The following is a 22,712-nucleotide window of genomic DNA, read 5'->3' as shown; positions in this document are numbered from 1 at the left end:
GTTTTAATAAAATCAAACTATGACACAAAATCAGAGCTTTGTCATTTACTTTACATCAGAGATCTGCTGGAAAAAGTGTCAGAGGAATGGCATACTGTAAAGTGGCCACATGTGGGATTCAAACCTGGGCCACTCACTTGGAGTTCTACAGCCTCTGTACATGGTGGCTGTAGTACTCTTCTATAGAACAAGAGACAACATTTCATTGCGAGTATCTAAAATCTCATACTCACTCACTTCTTCCTACCGCCTAGTTAGCCATATACTTGGACACTACTTTCTGTACCAACAGGCACCAATACCAACTTCTTTGTTGTTCTGAGTTGATTCATGACTTCAGTATTAATTTATTCTGATGGGTGCATGGCATTAATCACTACTTTCAAGCCCTCTTCACTACAGATGACATTCATTTATAAATGATGGTCCAATTATGTGCTAAATAAAAGCACATGATTTAGGAGGTTCAAAAACCAATGCAGGTCATCGCAACATGAACACTTCCTTCATCTGAGCTCCACAACCATAAATCAATATTGCTTTTCAAGTCCTCATTGTCCTTTATGAAAAAAAAAACCATGTTCCCCCCAACAGATTCAGAATCTGACCATTCTCTACTGATGGAAGTTTAATGTCACATTATTAAAATAACTGTTGACGTTGTGTTAGGAATTATAGTTAAAAGTTAACATAATACTGGGGTGCTGGTGGGGCAGTGGTTAGTTTGTGCGCCCTATGTACTGAGTCTATAGTCCTTCAAGCTGGCGGCCCAGGCTCAAATCCAGCCTGTGGCTCCTTTCCCGCATGTCATTCCCCACTCTCTCTCTCTCCCTGATTTCCGACTCTATCCACTGTCCAATCTCTCCAATAAAGGCATAAAAAGCCTAAAAATAAATCTTAAAAAAAACTGTTTACATAGAGGTTTAGATCAGTGGTTCTCAACTGGTCTGGTCTAAGGACCCACCGTCAACTCCTTCATAAAAATTGTGACCCAAATTTCTGGGTTTTTTTCCACCAGTCAGATTCATTGAATGAAGAACAGTGCAGTTAGGACCTCAAATGGAACGAAACACATGATGAAACAAAGAGAAAGAACAAAACCAACATGTTTTAAGAGCGCTTCATAGACTTTTTACACATAATTTTATTCCTGTACGTGACCCACTTTTGGGTCCCGACCCACCAGTTGAGAACCACTGGTTTAAATCAAAGCCAATACTGTCTTTTATCAAACAGCATATGTTAAGTAAATAATAGGGCTGGGCACGTTAACGCGTTATTTTCGACATTTACCACATTGAAACATACAAAGTATATGTTCTTCCAAATGTGTGGACACAAACAAAATTTAAAAGTGTGTGGAAATGTTTGGGAGGGTCAAGTTGAAAACCTTTCTTACTAGTTTTTACTACAAAGAACCGTTTCAGGCAGAGGCTGAAATTATTGATTTTTTTTTTTTATCTACACATCTCACAACGGCTGCACTGGGGTGCAGTGGTTAGGTCTGCTGCCTCACAGTGAGGAGGTTCCTGGTTCGATTCGGACAGGGCCTCTCTGTGGGGTTAGCATGTTCTCTCTGTGCATGTGTGGGTTTTCCCCTAGTTCATCCTCCCACTAGTGCCATCTGGAGAAAATTACCAACCCTGTCTTTGAAGTCCCGCCTCCTCAGTGTCTGCCAAGAAAAAATCTGGCCCTTGTCCACATGTGGTTGACAACCCCTGTAATGAAATGTAAATCTCTCCCATGTGAAATATATAAGAGATAGTAGGGCCTAATTAAAAGTTTAAAAAGTAAAAGTGAGGCCTCATTCTAACCCAACACAAGCTGATGCCGAAAGGAGAACCCGCTGTATTATTACTGATACCTTTATTTTGAAACCCTTGTGTTGTTGAGCCTGAGGTGTCAAACCTGGCAGTGGAGGCAGACTGGGAGCGTCACTAGCTTGTTTATAAGGAAGCGAGCTCTCCTGAGCGACAGCATATCTCTCTCTCTGTGCAGACGGGAGTGTCACAACAATATGAGAGCGTTCGTCCTGTTTGTGTGCCTGTCAGTGGGCTGCCTGGCCCAGAGACCACAGCAATGCAGTGAGTACAACAACACAGACTTAAAACTTTCATCATCCCATCATACTGTTCTGATTGCACTGAGGCGTTTATGCATGTTGTAACAAATCACTTAAACTCTAACTTTATCCGACAGCATCCCCACCTCTGATGTCAGGAGGACTCTCTGTGGTAAGTTTTCTTATTTTGATCTGTCCATACCAGAAATAATGCAGCTCTTTAAGCCTTCAAATGACCACAAAGTGCATAACAGAGATTTCATTTTTCCTATTAATTTAGAATAATATGGTCACTCCAAACAATAATATAATCAATGTGCATTACAAGAGGGCACATTATAGAAATGCATTTGTGTGAAATATACTTACAATGCATCCAGATTGGAGAATTTGAACAACAACTTTTGTCATACAACAAGCCTTAAAAAGGTCATATTTCTCATTTGCCGTTTTTCAAGGTGTCAATATCTAGAGCAGTGGTTCCCAACTGGTGGGTCGGGAATGTGTGCCTGGAAAAAAAGCTTTTTAAACATGTTTGTTTTGTTCAGTTTTTTGCTTCTGTCACAATTTTCAAGCAAATAAATCTGATTGGTCGAAATATATCAGAAATTAGAGAACCACTGATCCGGAGTATGTTTTGCAGAAAATCGCTTAAATTAATTTAATTTAATATAAGATGTACTTATATGATATAAATCTAAATAGTACTTAAATTTGGAAACTGTTTTTTTTTTTAAAGGTAAAAACACAACTATAAAGCTCATCACATGCTGAAATATTTCTCATATAGTAGTTACACAAGTATTCAAAGTATGGCTAGTATGTAGAAGTACTGAAAAAAGTATCTTTAATTGGACGCAGGTATGCTTGCTGAATTACAAAAACTTAATTCCGTTCTTGTACTTTTTCAAGTCGACCCAAAATGAGAAGCTGATGGTCTACGCCAAGTACATGTACGACGCACTGGGGCAGCGAATTCGCCTCAGAGAGTTTGGATTTTACGAGAATAAGACCTTCCACCTGGATATGCTTCTGCTCTTCAAACAGGTAATGTAACTTTATGTGTAACAGGGGCGTCCATATTAGGAGATGTGGTGTTGAACTCAAACTGTCTCTTCTCCTGTAGGGCGTCTTGTATAAGATCAACTCCAAGAATCAAACATGTTGTAAGAAGCAGCTGAGTGCAGACTTCCATCCACTGATGATCCCAGAGAACGCCACACTCCTGGGACAGGTGGTGCTGGGCAGCTCCTCCGGTCCAGGGCAGGGGGTTCTGGTGAACACCTGGGCAGGGGAGATGCAGCTGAAGAAGGGACTAGGTGAAACTACAATAGAGGAAAATAGGACAGAGAAAATGCAGTGTCATGTGGTGTTATGTAGCACATGACTCTCTGTGAGTCTTTGTTCCTGTTCGACCGGTTGTGTTGCCTAAGCTAACTTGTGATCAAATTCTTATTCTGTTTTTAGCGAAGTACATGAGCACTGTCACTGAGTTTGGATGTGTTCCAGTCAGCAATCTGTTTCATACAGACAGAATGGGATGGATGGTGACCAGGTCAGTGAAACTCACACACAGAGGTTAACATTTTAGGTTTAAGAGAGACTAAATCTAGAAAATGGAACAAAGGAGACTGCATAGACCTTTTTGAAGCTATGTTGGCTAGGCAAACAGGGGACACATTTTTCTGATTGAGTTTTGGCATTGTGCCTAACTAGAGCAGAGTTATCAGTGGAATCTATGCATGCCCTCTAACGCCGAGTCAAACAATCGGCTGGGACAAACTTTGACAAAAATCTGAAAGAAAAAATGAAAAACACTAACACACATTTTCCAACTAAATGTCATGGGTTGGAGCGCTGGTGGTTCAGTGGTTAGTGCGCGCCCCCATGTACAGAGTGTTTAGTCCTCCAAGTCGGGCGGCCCAGGTTGGAATCCGACCCGTGGTTCCTTTCCCGCATTGTCCTTCCCCTCTCTCTCTCTTTCTCCCTGATTTCCAGCTCTATTCACTGTCCTATCTTTCCAATAAAGGACCAACAAGCCCCAAAATAAATCTTTAAATGTCATGGCTCGCATTGGAATTGTTGAATCAGAGTTTTATGTTGTTTGATTTCTTAAGAATTTCATTAATCAATCTTTTTGCTTATAGCTTCTACAACAACGTCATCGGACTCACTGACCCGGGCCAGCTCCTCCCTCCATCTTTCTGTAAGGATGCCCAGATGGAGAAAGAGGACGGAGGGGACCCAATGACCTTCTACGACTTATTTTAAAAACTGTGCTCTGTGATCCTCTATATGACTCTATGCACTTTTTGTTTTTAAGGAAGTAATTTGCTCAGGGACACATCCATACTTTTCTTTGGCCAGGGGGGACCTATGTGGGGGTGGAATGAACATTGCGAGCACTTTTACTTGTATAACTACCGTGATTAAAGAATCTAAATATATTATATTGTATATATCTTTTGAACTTTACAAGGTAATGGGAAGACTCTGATGAAGGCCACAAGCTGAAACGCGTCGGTCTAATAAAGTTAATGAAATAGATCTTCAAGCCTTTCGCTCTTTATTCCAGACCAACAGGTGTTGCAGTGATGGAAGCTGACATTTCTCTAATAAGCTCTACAACCAGAAACGGGGTTAAAAGTAGGATACATATTGGAGATGCTTTTTGAAAAATGAAGAGAGGTTAGAACGCTGAAAGGTTTCGAGACCGATGCAGAGCTGGCTAAACACTGAAGCTTCTGTGCAGTGGTGGTTCTAGACCACTTTTACTGAGGGGGCCAAACTGGGGCCAGTTATTTTGTCAGAGGGGAACATTAAACCCAGGTGAAAAATAGACAAAGATGATCGCTTTAAAAAATATAAATATTATTCCAAATAATAGCAAACATCATTGAATACCATGATTTATATTTGTTTCAGTAACAGAATTTAATACTAGATTGTGAGTCCGGTTGTTTAGTCAAATACTGTATATGGAGGGGTGGCCACAGGGGGGACCAAGCTCCGTGTTAGAGGGGCAATGGCCCCTGTTGGTCCCTGCCTAGAACCGCCCATGCTTCTGTATCTGCACCATGGCAACTGGCATTCAAATAGACTCTATAGATAGGAGGGGGCAGGGGGAGGCAGCTCTCTTCGATCTTTTAAATTTGGACCGCAGTACCCATTGTAAACACTAGGTGTCAGAGTTACATATTGTTCCTTTCTATCCAACGATCAGACGGCTACACAAACCAACAGACGTCCAGCAAAAGGAAGAGAGAAAGTACCTACATGCAGCAGAACCCTTTTTCTACTGAGAACCAAAAGAGTCAGGAGACAGCGTTCAGAAAGAGAACAATGCTACGCAGTCAAACAGAAACAGGTATCTTATCCTCAGAGGATACTACCCAGCATCCTTCTGAAGTACCACAGCAGACTAACAACAGTCACCACTAGTGTTTGAAATAACCTAATGTCTTAACCTCAGCCTTACCCATGAGGTTAAGCAAAAATAATGCTCAGAAAACAAAATGCTCAGGCAAGATTAAACCGCTTAGAGTAAAAATCGCTGTAGGAAGTTCTTCAGAAGAAAATAAAGGAAAGCTAAAAAAAAGAAACCCTGGAGACAGGTCTCCACAGATGTAAAACGAAGGCTGCACTGACCCAGGCTGAGGAGGCTTTAAGGATCCGAGACGCCACTGGCAGGAAGAAATGTCTTGTTTACTGGAGACTTGACAACCTACAGGCTCCTGGGAAGAAAAAAAACACAAGCAGATGGAATAACAGACATAGTTATGGATCTAGAGTGTCAGATGTGAGCATTCAAAAGGTGCAGAAAACTCCCCACTTCCCAAGATTCAAAAAGTTCTCCAAATGAACATGAAGGGATTTGGGACTGTCGGGAACATAAGAGTATGTAAAGTGTCCTTCATGACTCAGTTTGTTTTCAACATGGTTTGGTCAGTGTTGAGCCAAGACTTCTGAACGGGGTGCTCGGGGGTTAAAGCCATGAAACCATATTGTGCTCATATCAGATTTTAACCCACAACATTATTAGTGGAAAACAATCAAATCTGAGAACAGCACTGAGTTACAGATCCTGCTTATGCTCTGGAATTTGTTCTCAGATAGAAATAATATATTTTAATACTTTATTGTGTGCACAAATGATTTCTTCAAGAACAGGAATCTGCAATTTGCATGCATTATTAAGAGTTGAAAAAAGATGTATAAACACAGCAGGATTGTGTCATTTGTTTGCAGAGTAATGTCGATCTGGGTCCTTCATTTCAACGATTACAGGGGGGGGAACAAACCCCTAAGAGATTTTAAGTTTGATTTATAAAAGCCAGAGTGAGATTAGTTTAGATATATTCAGCCTGTAAACGGTACGGCTGGCTCTGGCCAAAGTTCCTTTGTGACTCTGTCTGTAACTTTGTGTTTGTGCTGCTGACTGTCTTGTCCAGGTCTCCCTTGGAAAAGAGGTTCTTAACCTCAGTGGGACCAACCTGGTTAAATAAAGGGCGGCAGTAGTTCAATTTGTAGGGACTTGGGTTGGAACCCAGAGGTGCAGACCATAATATGGAATCTGGTCTGGTAGTTGGAGAGGTGCCAGGGAACTTCCCGAGTACTGCTGATGTGCCCTTGAGCAAGGCACCCAACCCCCAAACAGCTCAGGTGTGCTCCCTGCTTAGCAGCACCACTCTGATATCACTCTATTAATGCATGTCCACAGGTCCTGTTTGTGCATGTGTGTGCGAGAAGCATGTCTCTCAATAACAGTGTAAACCAAAAAAAATAAAGAACAAATCTGTCCATCCAACACCTCTAACGCAAATATTATATCTCTTCCTAAAAATTGTATGAAATGGCTTTAAGCAGTTAATGTGGTGCTTGTATTTCCTGGTTACATCTTCATCTGTATTGTTTACAGTCTAAGGTCTACACTATCCTGGAAATCCTTTATCTTTTAGGTGTGTCTTGTTGCGTTTGTTGATGTGGATGGATGTGTGTGAGAGAAATCATGTTGGGTTAGGGCAGGGGTGGGCAAACTTTTTGACTCGTGGGCCACAATGGGTTCTAAAATTTGACAGAGGGGCCGGGCCAGGAACAGATGGATGGAGTGTTTGTGTGAACTAATATAAATGACATGTAAAAGCCATTACATGAAAGGATTTGGCCTTTAACGTGTAGCAAAGCATGAATATGCAAGGCTCATTGTACAAATTGATTTCCAAATGCATTCATTTAATTAAATTACATTTTAATAAACACAGTAGAGAAACTCACGTTCAGTTTCAGTGGGAACAGTGTTGTTGATCTCCCTTTTGTGTCAGTGCATTAAAGTCTGGAGTTAGTTTTGTAGTGGCAATTCTCAGGATAGATCCGAGGTGTTGGTCAGTTAACTTGGATCTGTGAGGGGCTTTGTTGATGTTCATGACGCTGAATGTCTGCTCACATACGTAAGTATATCGCTTAGCTCAGGAAATTCGTCGGATTTCCCCATTAACTCCAAAAATGCGCTGATCTCCTCTTTCAGCTCCCACACTCATTGAAACACTTTGCCCAAACTTAACCAGTGGACACGAGAGTGGTACAGTAAGTCCTGATGATCCGCATCAGTTTCCTCCAGGAACATAATAAACTGACGATGCTGAAGTCCCCTTGCTCGTATGAAGTTAACAAGTTTTACAACTGGATTCACGACATGATTAAGCTGCAATACAGACTTACACAGAGATTCCTGATGGATGATGCAGTGAAGGAAAATAACATCCTGATCAGGGTTTTCCTCTTTCACTTTATTCTGGATTCTTTTCAGCAGCCCAACATGTTTTCCAGTTAAATTTGGCGATCCATCCGTTGTGACATTGGGTTTTTCGCGTTTTTCTTTTCAGGGACTCCATGGTCAAAAACTCCTCCGTTATCTCAAAACTGTCATTAATCCCTCGGATAAAAATGAGGAGCTGAGCAGTGTCTTTCACGTCATTACTTTCATCCAGCGCTAGTGAATATAACTTAAAGGACTCAGCCTTGTTTAATACGCTGGCTATATCTTCATCAATCAGTTCCACACGGCGAGTCACAGTCCTGTGTGATAAACTGATTTTTTCAAACTGGCCTTGGCTCTCCGGACACAAGAGACCTGCTGTCTCTACCATGCATTCTTTTAAAAACTCGCCTTCGGAGAAAGGCTTGCTAGCCTTTGCTAATTTGAATGCCAGCAAAAAACTTGCCTTGGTAGTTGACTCTTGAATCGCAGTTTGTTGGTGAAAAAAATGTTGCTGAGTCTGTAAATTAGCCTTCAACCTCTGAGCCGCAGCCGCCCGTTCTTGCGTGGACTGCTTGTTAGCGTAGTTAGCATGCTTCATAGCAAAGTGACGGCTGATATTGTGCTCTTTGAAAACTGCGACAGTTTCTTGGCATATGAGTCATACAGCCTTTGATCGGACTTCAGTGAAAAAATATTTAGTTGTCCACTCCGTATTAAACACTCGGCATTCACTGTCCACTTTTCTTTTCTTTGATCCGCTCATTTTTACAGAAGGGCTCATACGGGTCCATAGGGCAAAGCGAAAAAGTGAAGAAGGGAGTAATACACCACACTCTGAAGTGCGCCATCTATTGGGGAAACGCGGGCATTACAGGGGAAAACGAACGAGGTTTAATTATAATAAAATTTAATTTAATAATAATATCATTTGGACAAGTTCGGCGGGCCCACGTAGTTTGTCCATGCCTGGGTTAGGGTCTTGGGGGCTTTTTGTTGACGTGAGCAATAAAGGCAACATTCACTAATTAAACCCCCCCAAATCTGCTCTGAATGTAACAAGAAACAGATGACTGCAGCTCCTCACAGGCCTCTCCACCAGTCATGGTTTCTATGACAGAAACTAGGAAAGCTAACTGGACACTTGACATTCCAGGACACAGTGTATCATCATCTCATGAAGAACTTTGTGAACCCAGTTTTTGTACGTGCTCAAACATATCTTACATGCACTAGTTTCACGCACACACTTTTGGGACACACATGGAGGGAAGAGAGGAGTTTAATCACCCCTCTATTCTCTGCTCAGAGTTTAAAGATCACCATCTTAGAAGAGTTTGTTTGTGTTTCTTTTCTCTTAGCTTACAGGAGGAGTAACTTCCTAACCCTGTTACTGGAAACAGCTTATCTTATATTTGGGAAATTATCTCAGAGGCGAAATCTCTCTTAACTGCCAAACTTTGACAGTGGGAATCTTAATCCTTGTGGGAAATCATCCAAATAAAGAAGGCTTAACCTTTCTGCAGAAAAACAGCACTTTAGTGGAATCCTAGGCACACACACAGATTTATATAAATACATTGATGAGTGGTAACCAATTCACTGAATAAAGGTCTTTCTAAAGTCTTTCTTACCTTATTTCTCTGTTTCTGTAATAAAACAATAACTTACGCCTGGATCCAGTAAAAGCAGCCGGACTCTCTCCCTGATGAGAATATAAACCCTCTCAGCTTTTCTCCTTTGACAACTGAGGATGTTTAACTGCCTGCAGAGCTACACAGAGGGGCAGGACCTGAGATAGATCACCGGTCGAAACAATTCATAGAAGAGCCCAGGTGGGAAGCGTCCTCTGTAAACTTCTTTCAAGGCAAGTTGTTTCAAGTGTTGCATCAAAAAATGTTCCAAAAAAAAAAAGGATGGTAAATACAGAAACAAGTTGCCATGCACGAGGAGCTAAATTTATTTATTTATTAATTAACTTGTTTTTATCTGCTAAAAAAAAAGGCACAGTGTCCCATCCTGTGACTTTCTCAAATCAAAAGTTTTCTTTTCATGTGTTCAAGTCTTTTTGCTTCGGTTTCCTTTATTTTCAATTAACTGAATTTAGCCTCCTTTAGTACACACAGTAAGTGTGTAAAATAGGTCATACTGACTAAAATATTCTAGTGGCCACTAGATGTCAGTAAATGACAAGTAATGAAACGAAGAGCTGGACTTCTAGAGCTTTCAACTTCTAACCCTTGTAAAAAAAAAATGCTGAATGGATAGAGATGAAATTGCACAAAATAATAGATCAAACTCTGTGTGTGTGTGTGTCTCATTTACTACTTTGACTTTTCTTACACCAAACCATGAAGCCCCTAAGAGGACAAACATCCATATGCTTCATCAGTACGAGTTATCATCTTAAAATCATGGGAAAAACATTGTTTGTATCCCAAGATATCAAGATAAATAAGTCGCGATCCCGAGAAAACAAACAAAATCTAATCTGTTCTCACAGGAAAACTGAGTCACATAACATGTATGGATATACAATATGTCCTCTTAGGGCTTCCGTACCAGACGCATACACTGTACATTTTTTTTTATCCTTCGTTTTATATTAATATATTTTATTATTTCAGTCAATTTTCCTCAGCAGTAAAAGTTTGACTATTTATTTCTTATTATACCCATTTTAATTCTATTTCTATATTTACTGCAATGAAAACAAAACCTGTTTTTGTAACAAGTTTAAACCTCTCATTCTGGTTTTTGAGCTTGTACATTTTGTGGGATTTACAAAAGACATTTAAAAAAAAAAACTAACATCAATGAAGAATGATTGAGTAGGGGATACAAACGAAGATCTTTTAAATGCAGTTGTGTTGAATAATTTATTCAATTTAAACTATGAGGGAAGCAGAAAGTTACTGCTTTACAACAGGCCGAGGAGTCACTTGGTAGCAGTAGTAAACCACTCCCCTAAGCTCTCCAACCTCCTGCACCCCAACGTCTGCTGCCTTCACACCGTGCTCCTGCAGCGCTTCAGTCTCCAGCCACGGCAGCCGGGCATCAGGGTCCTCGTCCGAGAACTGGAGCAGAGATCCTGAGCTCCGCAACACCTCCAAACACTCCTTCAGCACCAGTCCTGCCTTCCCCTTCCCTTCCTTAGACCTCAACAAGGCATCCGTGGTGCCCTTGTCGACGATAAGATCCACACTGCTGGGACCAAAGTGTTTGTGAAGCTGTGTGCAGTCCAGCTCTATAAACTCAAGCTGAGAGGAGAGACTGTGAGGTTCAATGGCTTTAGATCGGACGTGCTCCTGCATTAGTCTCACAGCTATCAGGGAAATGTCAGCGCAAGTGACCCGGACTGGTGCAGGAGAGTGTTTGTAAATACAGGGCCCGAGAGCTGAGGTGCCACAGCCCATATCCAGGATTTGGAGAAGGGCATGAGGGTTGGACTTGGTCTGCAAGAGGGGCAAAATGAAGTCACGGACCGCGTCGAACCCGAAGAACCACTCAAAGTTTTTGAAGGCGGTAGTCTTGCTGCTGTTCTCCGTGTAGAAGCGGTCCCATGTTGCTTTCTTGTCCATGTTATTAATCAGGTCATCTAGGCAGAAATAAAGAAAAGACTAAATAAGAGCTAGTAAATGAACATTAGCATATCAACATGAATTTACATTTATAACGTTTATTCATTTCATTTAAATAACTTATACAACGTAGGCTATGTATACTATAAAATTACATTTCTAAAATGACAATGAATGTGTACATACACCACCTGTCAACTTCAACTTCAGCTAGCCAGCTAACTTAATATCGGTGTTACGGTTCAAAGTGTGACCATGTTAACTGGCGACTGTCATCCGAAGGCGTCTTGGGTTGTCATATTTACAACCATAGACTGTAAATAATATTAAAACCGATGTTAAAAAATGTCAAGTGTCCCAACGACATAAACATGCCTCGTTGCCTTTTTAACACTACAATAAAAAAACGAAACAAAATCAAATTCAAAAAGACACTTTCCGTATCTTGTCATCAAAGACACGTTCGGCTGAAAGTCGCCGATTAACACGGTCACTCTTTGAACCATAACACCTAAGCTAACCCAATGTAGTTAGCTCACTAGCTAGTTGACAGCAGTAGCACTGCAGTGTGTAACTTGAAATCACAACCCTGATGAAGACAACGTTGAGTCAAAATAGCTCTCTAAAGTTAAAAATTAAATCTGGGTTGAAACGTACTTGTAAGGGAGGAGTGTTGTCGTAAACACGCTGCCGCTACACGTTGCGATAACCTCAGCGACTTTGAAAACGGAGACATTTTTCCTTAGATCCTCTACTGCAAGGCCAAAGTAAGAGCTCTCACTCTGCCGTTTTTTTCTTGAGGCCTCCAGGGAAGTAAACGCACACGAAAACGACAGTGAAATAAGCGACGATCTTTGATTAGCTCAGGGTAAAATCTAACATCAATATTAAGCATTTGCAAAGTTGACTTTCATATTCTTAATTTCCTCAGTTTACCGACTACTGAAGAGAGAATTTGATTAAATTATACTGTAAACAACCACCTACTGAGTACTCAATTCAACATGTTAAAAAAAAAAAAAAAAAAACATTACAACAAATAAGATGTAAATCCCTTTAATAAAACTCAATGAAACGCAGTGTAACAAAGGAAAAGAATCCAACATAAAGCAAGTAGATAACATTTACAACCACAAAAGAAAAAAAAAAACCTGTACAACTCTAAATGCCTGGAGTCACTTCTATTTTTCCAAAGATTTTTTTAATTAACCATTTTGTGATGACTGAGGATAAACTCGAGGGGAGGGGGGGAAGGGAGGCATGAAATGTGATTTTTATCTTTTATTTTCTTTTTTTTTTTCAAATACAAGTGTAGTCTCATACACAGATGTATGTTTCATCCACGTGGCTGCTGAATTTTTTTTTTTTTTTTTTTTTTTAAATCCACCACTGTAGCGTTCAGCAGGAGAAGGATGAGGTGGGCTGTGGCCGGGGAGTGTTATTTGTACAAGATGTCGTAATGGCCGGGTCTATAGAGGAGGAAGATGCGTGGGTCTCCGCCTTCAGGGAAGACGTGGTGATTGACAGTTCCTCCCTCTCCTCTATCCATGTACTCCACCAGGATGGAAATGTCTAGGGCCTGGGCCAAGGCGATGATGTGAATGTGGTCACTTTCTTTAGACATTGGCTCTACCTCCTTGAAAAGAAAAAAAAAGAAAATACATGAAGCATGGGGTTGAAAACAGAATTCCAAGGGTTGAACATGAAACACAGTTATCATTTATTATTGCATTCTTATGTAGCCAAGGATTGCTGGCTGACTGCTCATTTAAAACAATTTTAAAAAGTCATATGCATACAAAATCATGCATGAGCTGTTGGGCTGCAGGGTGCAGTGGTAAGCGCTGTTGCCGTACAGCTAGAAGGTTCCTGGTTGGAATCCCTGTTGGACAGGGTCTCTCTGTGAGGAGTTTGGCTTCCTCCCACAGTCTGAAGACATGCTTGTTAGGTTAACTGGTGACTCTAAATTGCCTGTAGGTGTGAATGTGAGTCTGTCTCGATATGTCAGCCCTGTGTTTTTTTTGTGTTTTTTTACTTTTATTCACCAAAACATGCATACACACACTCACACAATAAAAAAAAGAGATACAAACAAGAGGGGAACTGTGGTACGATACAGTTTTGCAAGCAGATTTAGACAAAGACAAACAAACAAAAGGAAAAGGGTCGGTAAATAAAATGAATGAATTAGAAAGAGGGACAAAATAAGTGAATGAGCAAACAGGACAAAGAAAAACATGGGGACAGTATAATAACACAATTATGTAAAATAAAACTGGTGGGATAGGTTGTACACATGGTGACGATTTTTGGTGTTATTTGTTTGTTTTTGTTTTGTTTTTCACTTTGTATGGGTGCTAACATGATGATAAAATTGTTGTGCTAAGCCCTGTGTTTGACTGGTGAACAGTCCAGGGTGTACTCCGCCTCTCACACAATGACAGATGGGATCGGCTCCAGCCCCCCCCCCCCGACCCTGAACAGTAAAAGCAGTATAGATAGAGGCTGGACATTGAGCTGTTATTTCAAACAAATTAAATATCTTCCAGCTACAGTTTTACTCAAGTAGCCAATTCAGGTTCTGGAGTTCAGGGAATCAGATTGAAGCTGGTGATGTTTTAACTTCAACTGAAGACGCTCCCTATGATACTAAGCACTGTCCATAATTTGTACGGATATTAGAATGTGTTGCGGAAACTTATTAGAAAAAATGCAGAGGCTTTTTAAGGTCGGGTAGAATCATTGGGCAAGGAAACTAGTTCAGATATAACCAGTTCGCTTGCCCACTCTCATCGCTGCAACACCTGTTGGTTTGCCGGTTTGCCAGGAAAAACTGAGGGGCGTCCAAAGTGGCCATGTGGGGGTTTCATAAAACCGCCTAGTTCTCTGGTCCAAACAAATCCAGAGCATTCAGGACCAGAATCTAAAGTTAGAAGGAGGACATACTGGCTGCTGCATTGTTGTCACAGAAGCCAGCACTTCAACATATTTTCTCCGCTTGTGGTGCACAAAACAAGTTTAGAAAAATGATGTGGACACTCGTACAAACAATATTGCACATATTATAACTTTCATTATGTAAAATCCTGAGCTGTGCAGACTACTAACTTTATATCTGAACTCAACATCACACAATGAAAGAACAAAACTCGCAGAAAAAAAGTCAAAATCAAGTCGATATGAGCAAGTCGAGTAAATTCAATCTGGCTGGGGAGATGCTAAGCCTCTCAAACACGCTGGAAGAGGTTTGGAGCCTTGTGTAGGACAAATTAAAAAACATTTTGCAGACCCAGAAACATAAAAAGACACAACCTTTAAAATAGCAACATAACAAAGCCAGATTGTGAAACACACTGCAGGAGGTTGAGTTGGATTGACAGTAATGTTGGTGTCATGTTTGAACAAAGAAAGAACTGATTTGAAACTGAAGTAAAAAGAAAAAAGCTGCGTTCACCAGGGCTGCATGATTCTAGCAAAAAATGTGAATCAGGATTTTTCTTCCTGAGCACTGAGGTCATGATTCTCTCACACAATTCTTATAATTTATCTTAAAATAAAAAAATTATTACACTCCAATAAAAACGTGTGCCGCTAGTCTATGGCCTGATTAATAAATAAAATGCGTGTTTTGCTTTAGGTTGTATGAATGTGACCGATATAGCAACTGGGATAGATGTAAAGCAAATATGTGAATGTGAATATGTGTTTTTTGCTAAATGCAAAAGGGAAATACGAGCAAGTGGATCGCCATCGTTTAGAAATGAGATCCCATGTGAGCATGAATCAAGATCGTGATTTTTTTACCGATTAAACAAGCAGCACTAGCCTACACTGTACTAGTGTTGAAGTCAAGACCACTAACCGAGCCAAGACACATCTGAGACCAGAGTGCTCTAAGACCGAGACAAGACCAAGACATTTAGAGATCGAGACCGAGTCGAGACCAAGACCAAGGCAGGGCAAGACTGAGTCAAGACCGAGACCATAAATATCACAGAAAAATCATCAACTTGTGTGCAGGGGGCGGGTCAATCACTTAGACCGTAACACCGGGAAGGTCACAGCCGTAAACGGGGGATAAAAATAAATACATTTAAATTATTTGTTCTTTTAGAAAGGGGCGTTTTCCTTATAATCACAGTAGTGAAGAGGAAAAACAACATATCAGTGGTGGTCTTGATTAAAAATCTGGAGTCCGCCCAGTCTGAGACCGAGTAAAAATTATTTCAATTATGAGACGAGAGAGACCTTCAAAAAGTGGTCTCGAGGCTGCTCTTTCATTACGAGTACTACAACTCTACACTGTGCGATTGTAAAAATGTTGTGGTGGAATGTCAGCTTACACTTTATGATTCATTTACGACGCACAACCAAAGCTCACAATTTGTGCTCACACTGCACGGTCCAATTGTTGGGCATGACCTGAGGGCCCACACTGTAAGAGTTATATCAGGGCAGGCCTTGACAATAGTCGCTAAAGTTTACTTTGAAAACTCCCACTGATTGAAGTTGAATTCTGTGCATTTAAGTTGCTCAAATACAAACATGGTCAAAACACTCACACACACACACACTCAGCATCACCAACAAACACAAGCTAACCAGCTGGCTTAATCAAAACAAATATTCTCTGTCAGCTGGAAGTCTGCAGCTATTTCCTGCTAACGTTTCTCTCGTTCATATCTTTCATGATAAACCAGGTAAGACGCATTAAAGAGGCACGCCTGCCGTTGCCATGGTGCTTTCAGATGCTGTTTGACAGTTTGCACAGGCACATTCAGAAAAAAAGCCCTTGAGTCAGGGAATCAGCTAGTGGCGCTAAAGCTTTTACTGTGCAAGTGTTTGCAGCTGCAAGACCAAAATTTTAAAATGTCAGAAATTCATGTGACTGGATGGGAACAGCTGATTAGGCCGTCATCAGCCGCCGTGCTCCCCTGGACACAGCATGACAAAAGACACATGATCAGGCTGAAATTTGGCCTGCCTTTAGAATCACACTCAAAAATCGGGTCAAAAAAGGTCTAAAATTGAGCAGTGTACAGCCCACTTAAGAGACTGATGTAATATTGATCCAATACATGAAAAACTCCCTTAAGAAATAATCTCAAGTTCAATGACCACGATGCTGATTCCCCAATCTAAAGAGCTTCAACTTTAGAGGGAAAGCTGATCATAAAAAAAATCCATCAAACATGAAATGTAAAGAACCGACCTGCTGACAGAATTCCTTGACAGAGCGGCCTCCCTCTATGAAGTGCTGAAAGAAGCCGTGCTCTCGCTGCAGGTAGCCTGAGGTGAGAAGCCGCAGGTACACCACCACGTAGTCGGACACGTTCTGGTCGTTGAAGGAGTTCAGCAGCTCCTGCAGGGTCGGCTGTTTCTCAGCCAGCTCGATCAGGTCCATGAACTTGTGAGGAGAGAGATTATTTACATCATTAGATTGATGTGTACATGCCAAAATTTCTCCAACTTACTGTTCAACCGGCCAAATCGAGTGTTTCTGGCTGCTCTGACTGGTTCAAAATCATGATGTTCTTTGGCAAATGAAGGAGTCAGGGTTGGCAGGGAAATGTGAAAATTACAGTTTACTCTGATAACGTAACCTGAACAGCATCCAGTAGTTATTCCTACAGGATGTAAGATATACAGTTTGTAGTGTGCAACCAAAGAGACAGCTTTAACTCAGGATCAATGGAAGCATCAAGGAAAGGGTTTTTGTCAGCTACTCTATACGAAAACCAAATCTTATGCTTGATCCAGTCCACCCTAATGTCCTGATTCACTGTTAAAAACAAGACCATACTGGGGCGCTGGTGGCGCAGTGGTTAGTGCGCACACCCCATATATGGAGGCTATGGTCCACCAAGTGGGCGGTCATTCCCCACTCTCTCTCTCCCTGATTTCCAACTCTATCCACTGTCCTATCTCTCCAATAAAGACATAAAAAGCAAAAAAATTAAAAAATCTTTAAAAACAAGGCCAAACTCATACGTATCATAACCAAAGCTGCCACAATAATTGTTCTCCCCTCACCCAACCTGACAGAACTCAACCACAGGGCCATCGCTATGAAGCTATTACTGTGGCAAAACTATTTGAATATGTGTACACAGATCCACAAATGTGTAAAAAGAACCACAAATGCGTACACATATCTTCAAATGTGTGTCTGACGATCTGCAAACTCTGCAAAGCCAAGGCTGGGTGCTACCGCGGACAGTCAGCCTAGCCTGTGAGCCTGGGCTCAGGGCAACAAACCCCACTAATGTGTTTGCAGATAGTCAGACACACATTTGAAGATATGTGTACGCATTTGTGGATCTTGCACGGCAGGAGTGTTGCAAAAGTCACGTGTAAAATGACAGCCAATGGAGAGGCCCGCCTCAGTTGTAAGCGATCATTTGTGTGTATTTTCCGGATTTACAGCTGAAAAAGTTCACTGCCATTAATAAATAAGTAAACATTTCGAAATTGGTCTACATATTTGCAGATTAGTTTACGCATTTGTGGATCTGTGTGTGCATATTCAAATAGTTTTGCCACAATAATGCAATGCAACCTCAATAGACACATGAACTTTGGGGCCAATACAGATACTATATAAGGGAGAAATTAAATTCACTACAGGAAACATTTAATGGTCTCTGCAATAAGGTGGAAAAAATATGCATACATGCACTCCTAATCTTTCCGACTGGGTTGGAATATCTGCATATTTGAGATTTGAAACAATTCCTAATCCACATCTAATCCATCAGTCAGCACTGGTATTATTTTTTGCTCAAGAAGGAAACTTACAGTGTTGTGAAAGTCTTCGATGGTAAACTCAGTGAAGCCCTCGTTCACCAAATCCGTTTTACTTTTGGATGCAACGGCTTTGAACCTGGAATTTAAAAAAAAGGGATTTATATCTGTTAAATAAATAACTTCAATATCAGGTCCGATACCGATATTAGACCGGATCGATCCCATCTCTTATTAAATGATAAGATGAGCGGTCACCGTCCTAGTTTTTGCGGTGTGTCCGGCTCAATCGCCCCCCGTCGGCCTTTTTTTTTTTTTTTTAGCATAATCGGCGTCGGCAGTCAGTGAGAGGAATCTCTCTGATTGGCTGTTTGGAGGTTTCATTTCTCTCCAGCTCTCCACACAGGTTCAGGAAAGCCCCTTGAGCATGCCGCTGTAGTATCCATGCTTTCACTCATTAGTGCGATTTCTCCTTATTTGTCTCCTCTTCTTCTTCCACTAAAAGACTAAGGGCTGACACCGCCAGCGCCATTTTCAACGTTTTATCAGACATTATTCTCCATTAGTAGGCCACAGGCGGCCTTCGTCACCACTAGTTCTTTGCCGCCTGCTTGGTGTTTCAAGGCCTTAAGAGAAGGCTGTGGCAAAACAAACTTTCTAAAATTTTGCAAAAGTGCTTCCTCATTTTAAAACCAAAACAATCTCCACCCAGGTGAGAGTGAGAGTTAGCAGCATTCATGAACTATCTCATTCAATAACAAGGATCCCTTGAAAAGCTTGTTATCATTCTTAAGTCTTTATTTTATTTCAGAGTATTCAAACTAAAACATGGTTATTAGCATGATTATTGAACTCTCTAAATGAAGGAGATCTAAGGGTTAGCGGTCGAGTGCATACAGTCTATGGTCCTGCACCGATCATGGTGTTAAAATGTCACCACCCACTCCCACTCGCTCAAGGTTATTTCTCGTGATTATATCCTGCTGTGTTCTTGCAACAGCTCACTTGCGAGTGTGAAAACACTGTTATGTGTCAATGACAATTTAAAAACTAAAAAAATCTTGTAGAGTGAACAAAGCTTTTTAAGACCAAGAGGACGAGAGTGTGAACTTGAGTCTGAAGACGCACAGTCAGCACAAACAGTAACCAGTACAACACTCACTTCTGAAGTTCTTTGCTGTCATCTAGCAGGGATTCGAGATGTGCGAAGCCGAAGGCTCTGTAGAAACAGTTCCCATCTGGCCGCGTCTTCCGAATGTACGAGTATTTTTTGTGTAAGTCCTGCAAGTAACACACACAGACACAAAAAATTACACAACACAGTACAATAAAATGCTCAAAGGATATTTGAGTATGCGGGAAACTGAAAGTTGTACATGTGGTTTGAGAGACAATGAGACTGTGGATGTGATGTGGTTTCACTGACCTTGATCTTGAGCTGATAAACCGTGTCATCATCAGCGTACTCCCTCTGCAGCACGGCCAGGTCCTGTCTGCCCGACACTAAAGGGTTGCTGTTGGCTATCTAGAGACCCACACATAATAAGAGTTCAAATTAGTCCATGCACCAAAAAAGAAAAAGAAACTTAACTCATTGTAACCTTATGCAGTGTCTCCCACACATAGACGATACCTGGGCGGGCCAAGTATATTTTGGACCTATTATTATTTATTCATAAAATTGCTGCATATTCGCGCGAGAGAGGAAAGGGGACAGATAGAGAGCTTGAGAGAATGCAGGAGCACGGGAAACCTCACTGAGCGCACAGAAGTTTAAACTGTGCCTGAGCCCTCAGCGGCTCTGTGCCACAAAACGAAAGTCCCGTTTTTAAAAAAAGTCCCTCTCAACTCCTGTGGGGAGATAGGACGCAGCACAACCAAGAGTGCAGAATCACATCAGCTTCAGAGAGAGAGAGAGAGACAGAGAGAGTCCAGTACATCGCTCTTCATATACACAAATGAAGGTTCCTTGCTCCTGTCCTATCAAAACTGAAGCTTCTCCATGGCTTTGTTTTAATATTGTTAATGTACAGCTGCTTGCTGCTGATAATGTGTTGGACTCCTGTAAATAATGGAATATTGAGAGTAACTTTTCAGAACCAATGCTCCTGGTGTTTGTGTCTGTGCGTGGATAAAACAAGCAGATTAAAGTTGTTTGTTGAAAGAAGTTAATTAATTCAGAGGGAATAAACACTTTTGATTTGAATAAAAACCTAATATTGATACCCTAAGATAGGAGTAAAAAAAATGTTTTTACGTCGACGACCCCCCCACCGCCAAGGTATTACGTAATTCGGTGGGAAACATGCCTTGCGAAACGTCCTTGGATCGCAAAGGTCTCAAAAGAGGTTGACTACCAAAAGGAGTTATGCATATGATGAATTTTGCTGTGAAGACAATTTTCAAGGCCGATGTTTGTATGTTTACTGAGGCGCTTAAGTGCTGATCATGTCTTCTATTTCACATTTACATAAAACAGACCAGCTGATTATTTTTTTAAATCGTGGTGACGGCTGCTGCTTATATGAGTTCTGCTTAGTTTACACATCTACATTTTCTGGATGTTCTAAAATTGACGGAAAGCTCCCAAAAATAAAAAGTACTTGATTCTGCTCTGCAGAGGCAGAACAAAAGAACCAATAAAAGTACAAAATAATTGCCCTTACAAATATAAATTGATTTTTTACCTCCTGCTGAATTCTGTCTTGCTGAGCAATTATGGCCTCGTCATACGCGAGGCAGTTCACTCCTGTGAGAAAGGGAAAACGATGATATAAGCTCCAGCAGTAAATACACAATAGGTAATCTGATGTGCCACCATGATCACTTTGTAGTCAGGTCGACATGTAACCCTCCTAATAAAAGAAAATATGTAAGAGGCCAGCAGATTATTCTGCAACTAGAATGAATCATTTACATGAGGTTAGGATCAGTGTTCAGGAAATATATTAGAGTTGGAAAATAGTCAGGTTTAAAAACACATCCTTAAGGGGAACTTCATAAGCAAGCAATATGTGATAATGCTATATGACAGTATTTAAGGTACGCATACAACACTTGATGTAAACAATACATGAGTTTGCAACATGTTTCTCCTGAGTCCAAAATAAATTCAAAAAGATTTTTTCCGCAACGACTTAATTAACCACCAATTGAACTTAAGGAAGCAGATAGATAACTTGTGCTTATCGGACAACATCAGCTCCTTTCCCGCATGTCATTCCCTACTCTTTTTCTCTCTGATTTCCGACTCTATCCACTGTCCTGTCTCTCCAATAAAGGGACAAAAAGCCCCAAAAAATATATATATTAAAATTGAAAGTGCTTTTAAAATTACAAGCAAGTGTCTAAACGTCACAGAGGCGTAATGGGAGTATAATCTCCCCCTCTCAGCACTGTATTCAGAGGTGTAACAGGTGCGAGACCGTTTTAGCAGAGTCAGCGGGGGAGCACAGTTCTGTGTGTGTGCATGTATGTCTGACTGTGTGTGTGGAAGTGAAGCTCCCACTGAGCCGTGCTTCCTCAACACCGAAACGCAATGTGAATTCATGGACTGGGACGAGAATATTACGCCATCGCGGAATCAATATGAAAGGACGACGACGACACACAAAAAATAAAAGCAGTCTGAAAAGAGCTATTGTGTTGGATTTCAGGGTGGACCAGTATGTTTCGGGGGGGGGGGGGGGGGGGCTATGACACCCGTGGACACCAACCTGAACACGGCCCTGCATTCTCCATCAAAGAGAACAACAACTTAAATCATTGGAATCATGTTTCCAAACAACAAACATCTCTGTGATCCTATACTTACAAAGTGTAGAAAGAACCAGAAACTAGAGGTGAACAGCAGGTGGGAAATGATGCAGCTTCCACTGAATTTGCTTTCCAGGTGATTTCATTTATTCATCATCTAATAGGACATCTACTGTTTCTTATTGTATTTTTAACATCTTCAGTGACCATAAATTACTCTGACCCTCTGACCTCTCAGTCAGTTGTCATAGAAACAAGTTTAATCCACACAGCGGCTGACGTCAGTCTGCTAAACTTAGCCACCTCGACCTGTGCGAAAAACAAAAACAAATTCTGCTCACGACGAAAAACGTCGTTAAAGTATTAAAGAGGGGACGTCCCGTGTTTAAAAAATGAACCATTACTTCAGACACATCCTTACATTAAAAGTCCTCGGGCTGTCATTCAACGTTGCTCTGAAAGTAACTAAACAAGCGTTTTTTTCTTTGTGTAGCAGCGACATGCTAAGCTAGCGTTAGCCAACAAGCTGTGTGGCCTCACCGCTGCATGTCAACAACCTTCACACCTGAGAGGACAACAGCTGAGTCACCTGAGCGGACTCACGTACAGGTGTGTGGGCTTTATTACTGAGAGAAGTACCCGCGTCGTTTTCATTTATGTTTGTGTTGTGACGGTTTCTCTCACCCTCCATCTCTCCCTGTGATGATTCCTGCTGCTCCTCCGCCATCTTAGCTGTCGAGATCTGTTTCCGCCTTCTGCCTGACGTCATTCATTACTCACTTCCGGGCGGAGTCAAAATAGTTTGTGTGCTAAT

General features: G+C 41.2%; 3 protein-coding genes across 3 annotated transcripts; 1 reads left to right on the top strand and 2 right to left on the bottom strand.

Annotated features, from left to right (window-relative positions):
* Nucleotides 1-1,925: 1,925 nt before the first annotated feature.
* Nucleotides 1,926-4,609, top strand: LOC132958644 (ependymin-like). The gene is made up of 6 exons (XM_061031612.1): nucleotides 1,926-2,084; nucleotides 2,200-2,234; nucleotides 2,975-3,109; nucleotides 3,189-3,381; nucleotides 3,530-3,617; nucleotides 4,210-4,609. Exons 1-6 carry the CDS (start codon nucleotides 2,018-2,020, stop codon nucleotides 4,331-4,333), a joined length of 642 nt encoding a protein of 213 aa, XP_060887595.1. The 5' UTR covers nucleotides 1,926-2,017; the 3' UTR covers nucleotides 4,334-4,609.
* Nucleotides 4,610-10,677: 6,068 nt separating this feature from the next.
* Nucleotides 10,678-12,297, bottom strand: cskmt (citrate synthase lysine methyltransferase). Its single transcript, XM_061031146.1, has 2 exons — nucleotides 12,056-12,297; nucleotides 10,678-11,415 (listed from the first exon to the last, which is right to left on the bottom strand). Exons 1-2 carry the CDS (start codon nucleotides 12,132-12,134, stop codon nucleotides 10,730-10,732), a joined length of 765 nt encoding a protein of 254 aa, XP_060887129.1. The 5' UTR covers nucleotides 12,135-12,297; the 3' UTR covers nucleotides 10,678-10,729.
* Nucleotides 12,298-12,438: 141 nt separating this feature from the next.
* Nucleotides 12,439-22,712, bottom strand: LOC132958386 (ubiquitin thioesterase OTUB1-like). The gene is made up of 7 exons (XM_061031145.1): nucleotides 22,583-22,712; nucleotides 20,830-20,891; nucleotides 19,569-19,667; nucleotides 19,305-19,423; nucleotides 18,197-18,281; nucleotides 16,611-16,805; nucleotides 12,439-13,034 (listed from the first exon to the last, which is right to left on the bottom strand). The coding sequence occupies exons 1-7, from the start codon at nucleotides 22,665-22,667 to the stop codon at nucleotides 12,837-12,839; spliced, it is 843 nt and encodes a 280-aa protein (XP_060887128.1). The 5' UTR covers nucleotides 22,668-22,712; the 3' UTR covers nucleotides 12,439-12,836.

This window comes from Labrus mixtus, chromosome 23 (assembly GCF_963584025.1).
Source record: "Labrus mixtus chromosome 23, fLabMix1.1, whole genome shotgun sequence".
Taxonomy (NCBI): Eukaryota; Metazoa; Chordata; class Actinopteri; order Labriformes; family Labridae; genus Labrus; species Labrus mixtus.
This window is presented reverse-complemented; position numbering and strand designations above follow the sequence as displayed.

Excerpts from the sequence above, each read along its gene's own strand:
- LOC132958386 (XM_061031145.1), bottom strand. The coding sequence starts at position 22,667 with ATGACGTCAGGCAGAAGGCGGAAACAGATCTCGACAGCTAAGATGGCG. Across the intron at positions 20,892-22,582 it reads ATCACAGGGAGAGATGGAGG|GAGTGAACTGCCTCGCGTAT; the intron begins GTGAGAGAAACC and ends CCTTTCTCACAG. Across the intron at positions 13,035-16,610 it reads TCAAGGAATTCTGTCAGCAG|GAGGTAGAGCCAATGTCTAA; the intron begins GTCGGTTCTTTA and ends TTTCTTTTCAAG.
- cskmt (XM_061031146.1), bottom strand. The coding sequence starts at position 12,134 with ATGTCTCCGTTTTCAAAGTCGCTGAGGTTATCGCAACGTGTAGCGGCA. Across the intron at positions 11,416-12,055 it reads ACAACACTCCTCCCTTACAA|ATGACCTGATTAATAACATG; the intron begins GTACGTTTCAAC and ends ATTTCTGCCTAG.
- LOC132958644 (XM_061031612.1), top strand. The coding sequence starts at position 2,018 with ATGAGAGCGTTCGTCCTGTTTGTGTGCCTGTCAGTGGGCTGCCTGGCC. Across the intron at positions 2,085-2,199 it reads CCAGAGACCACAGCAATGCA|CATCCCCACCTCTGATGTCA; the intron begins GTGAGTACAACA and ends TTTATCCGACAG. Across the intron at positions 3,618-4,209 it reads ATGGGATGGATGGTGACCAG|CTTCTACAACAACGTCATCG; the intron begins GTCAGTGAAACT and ends TTTTGCTTATAG.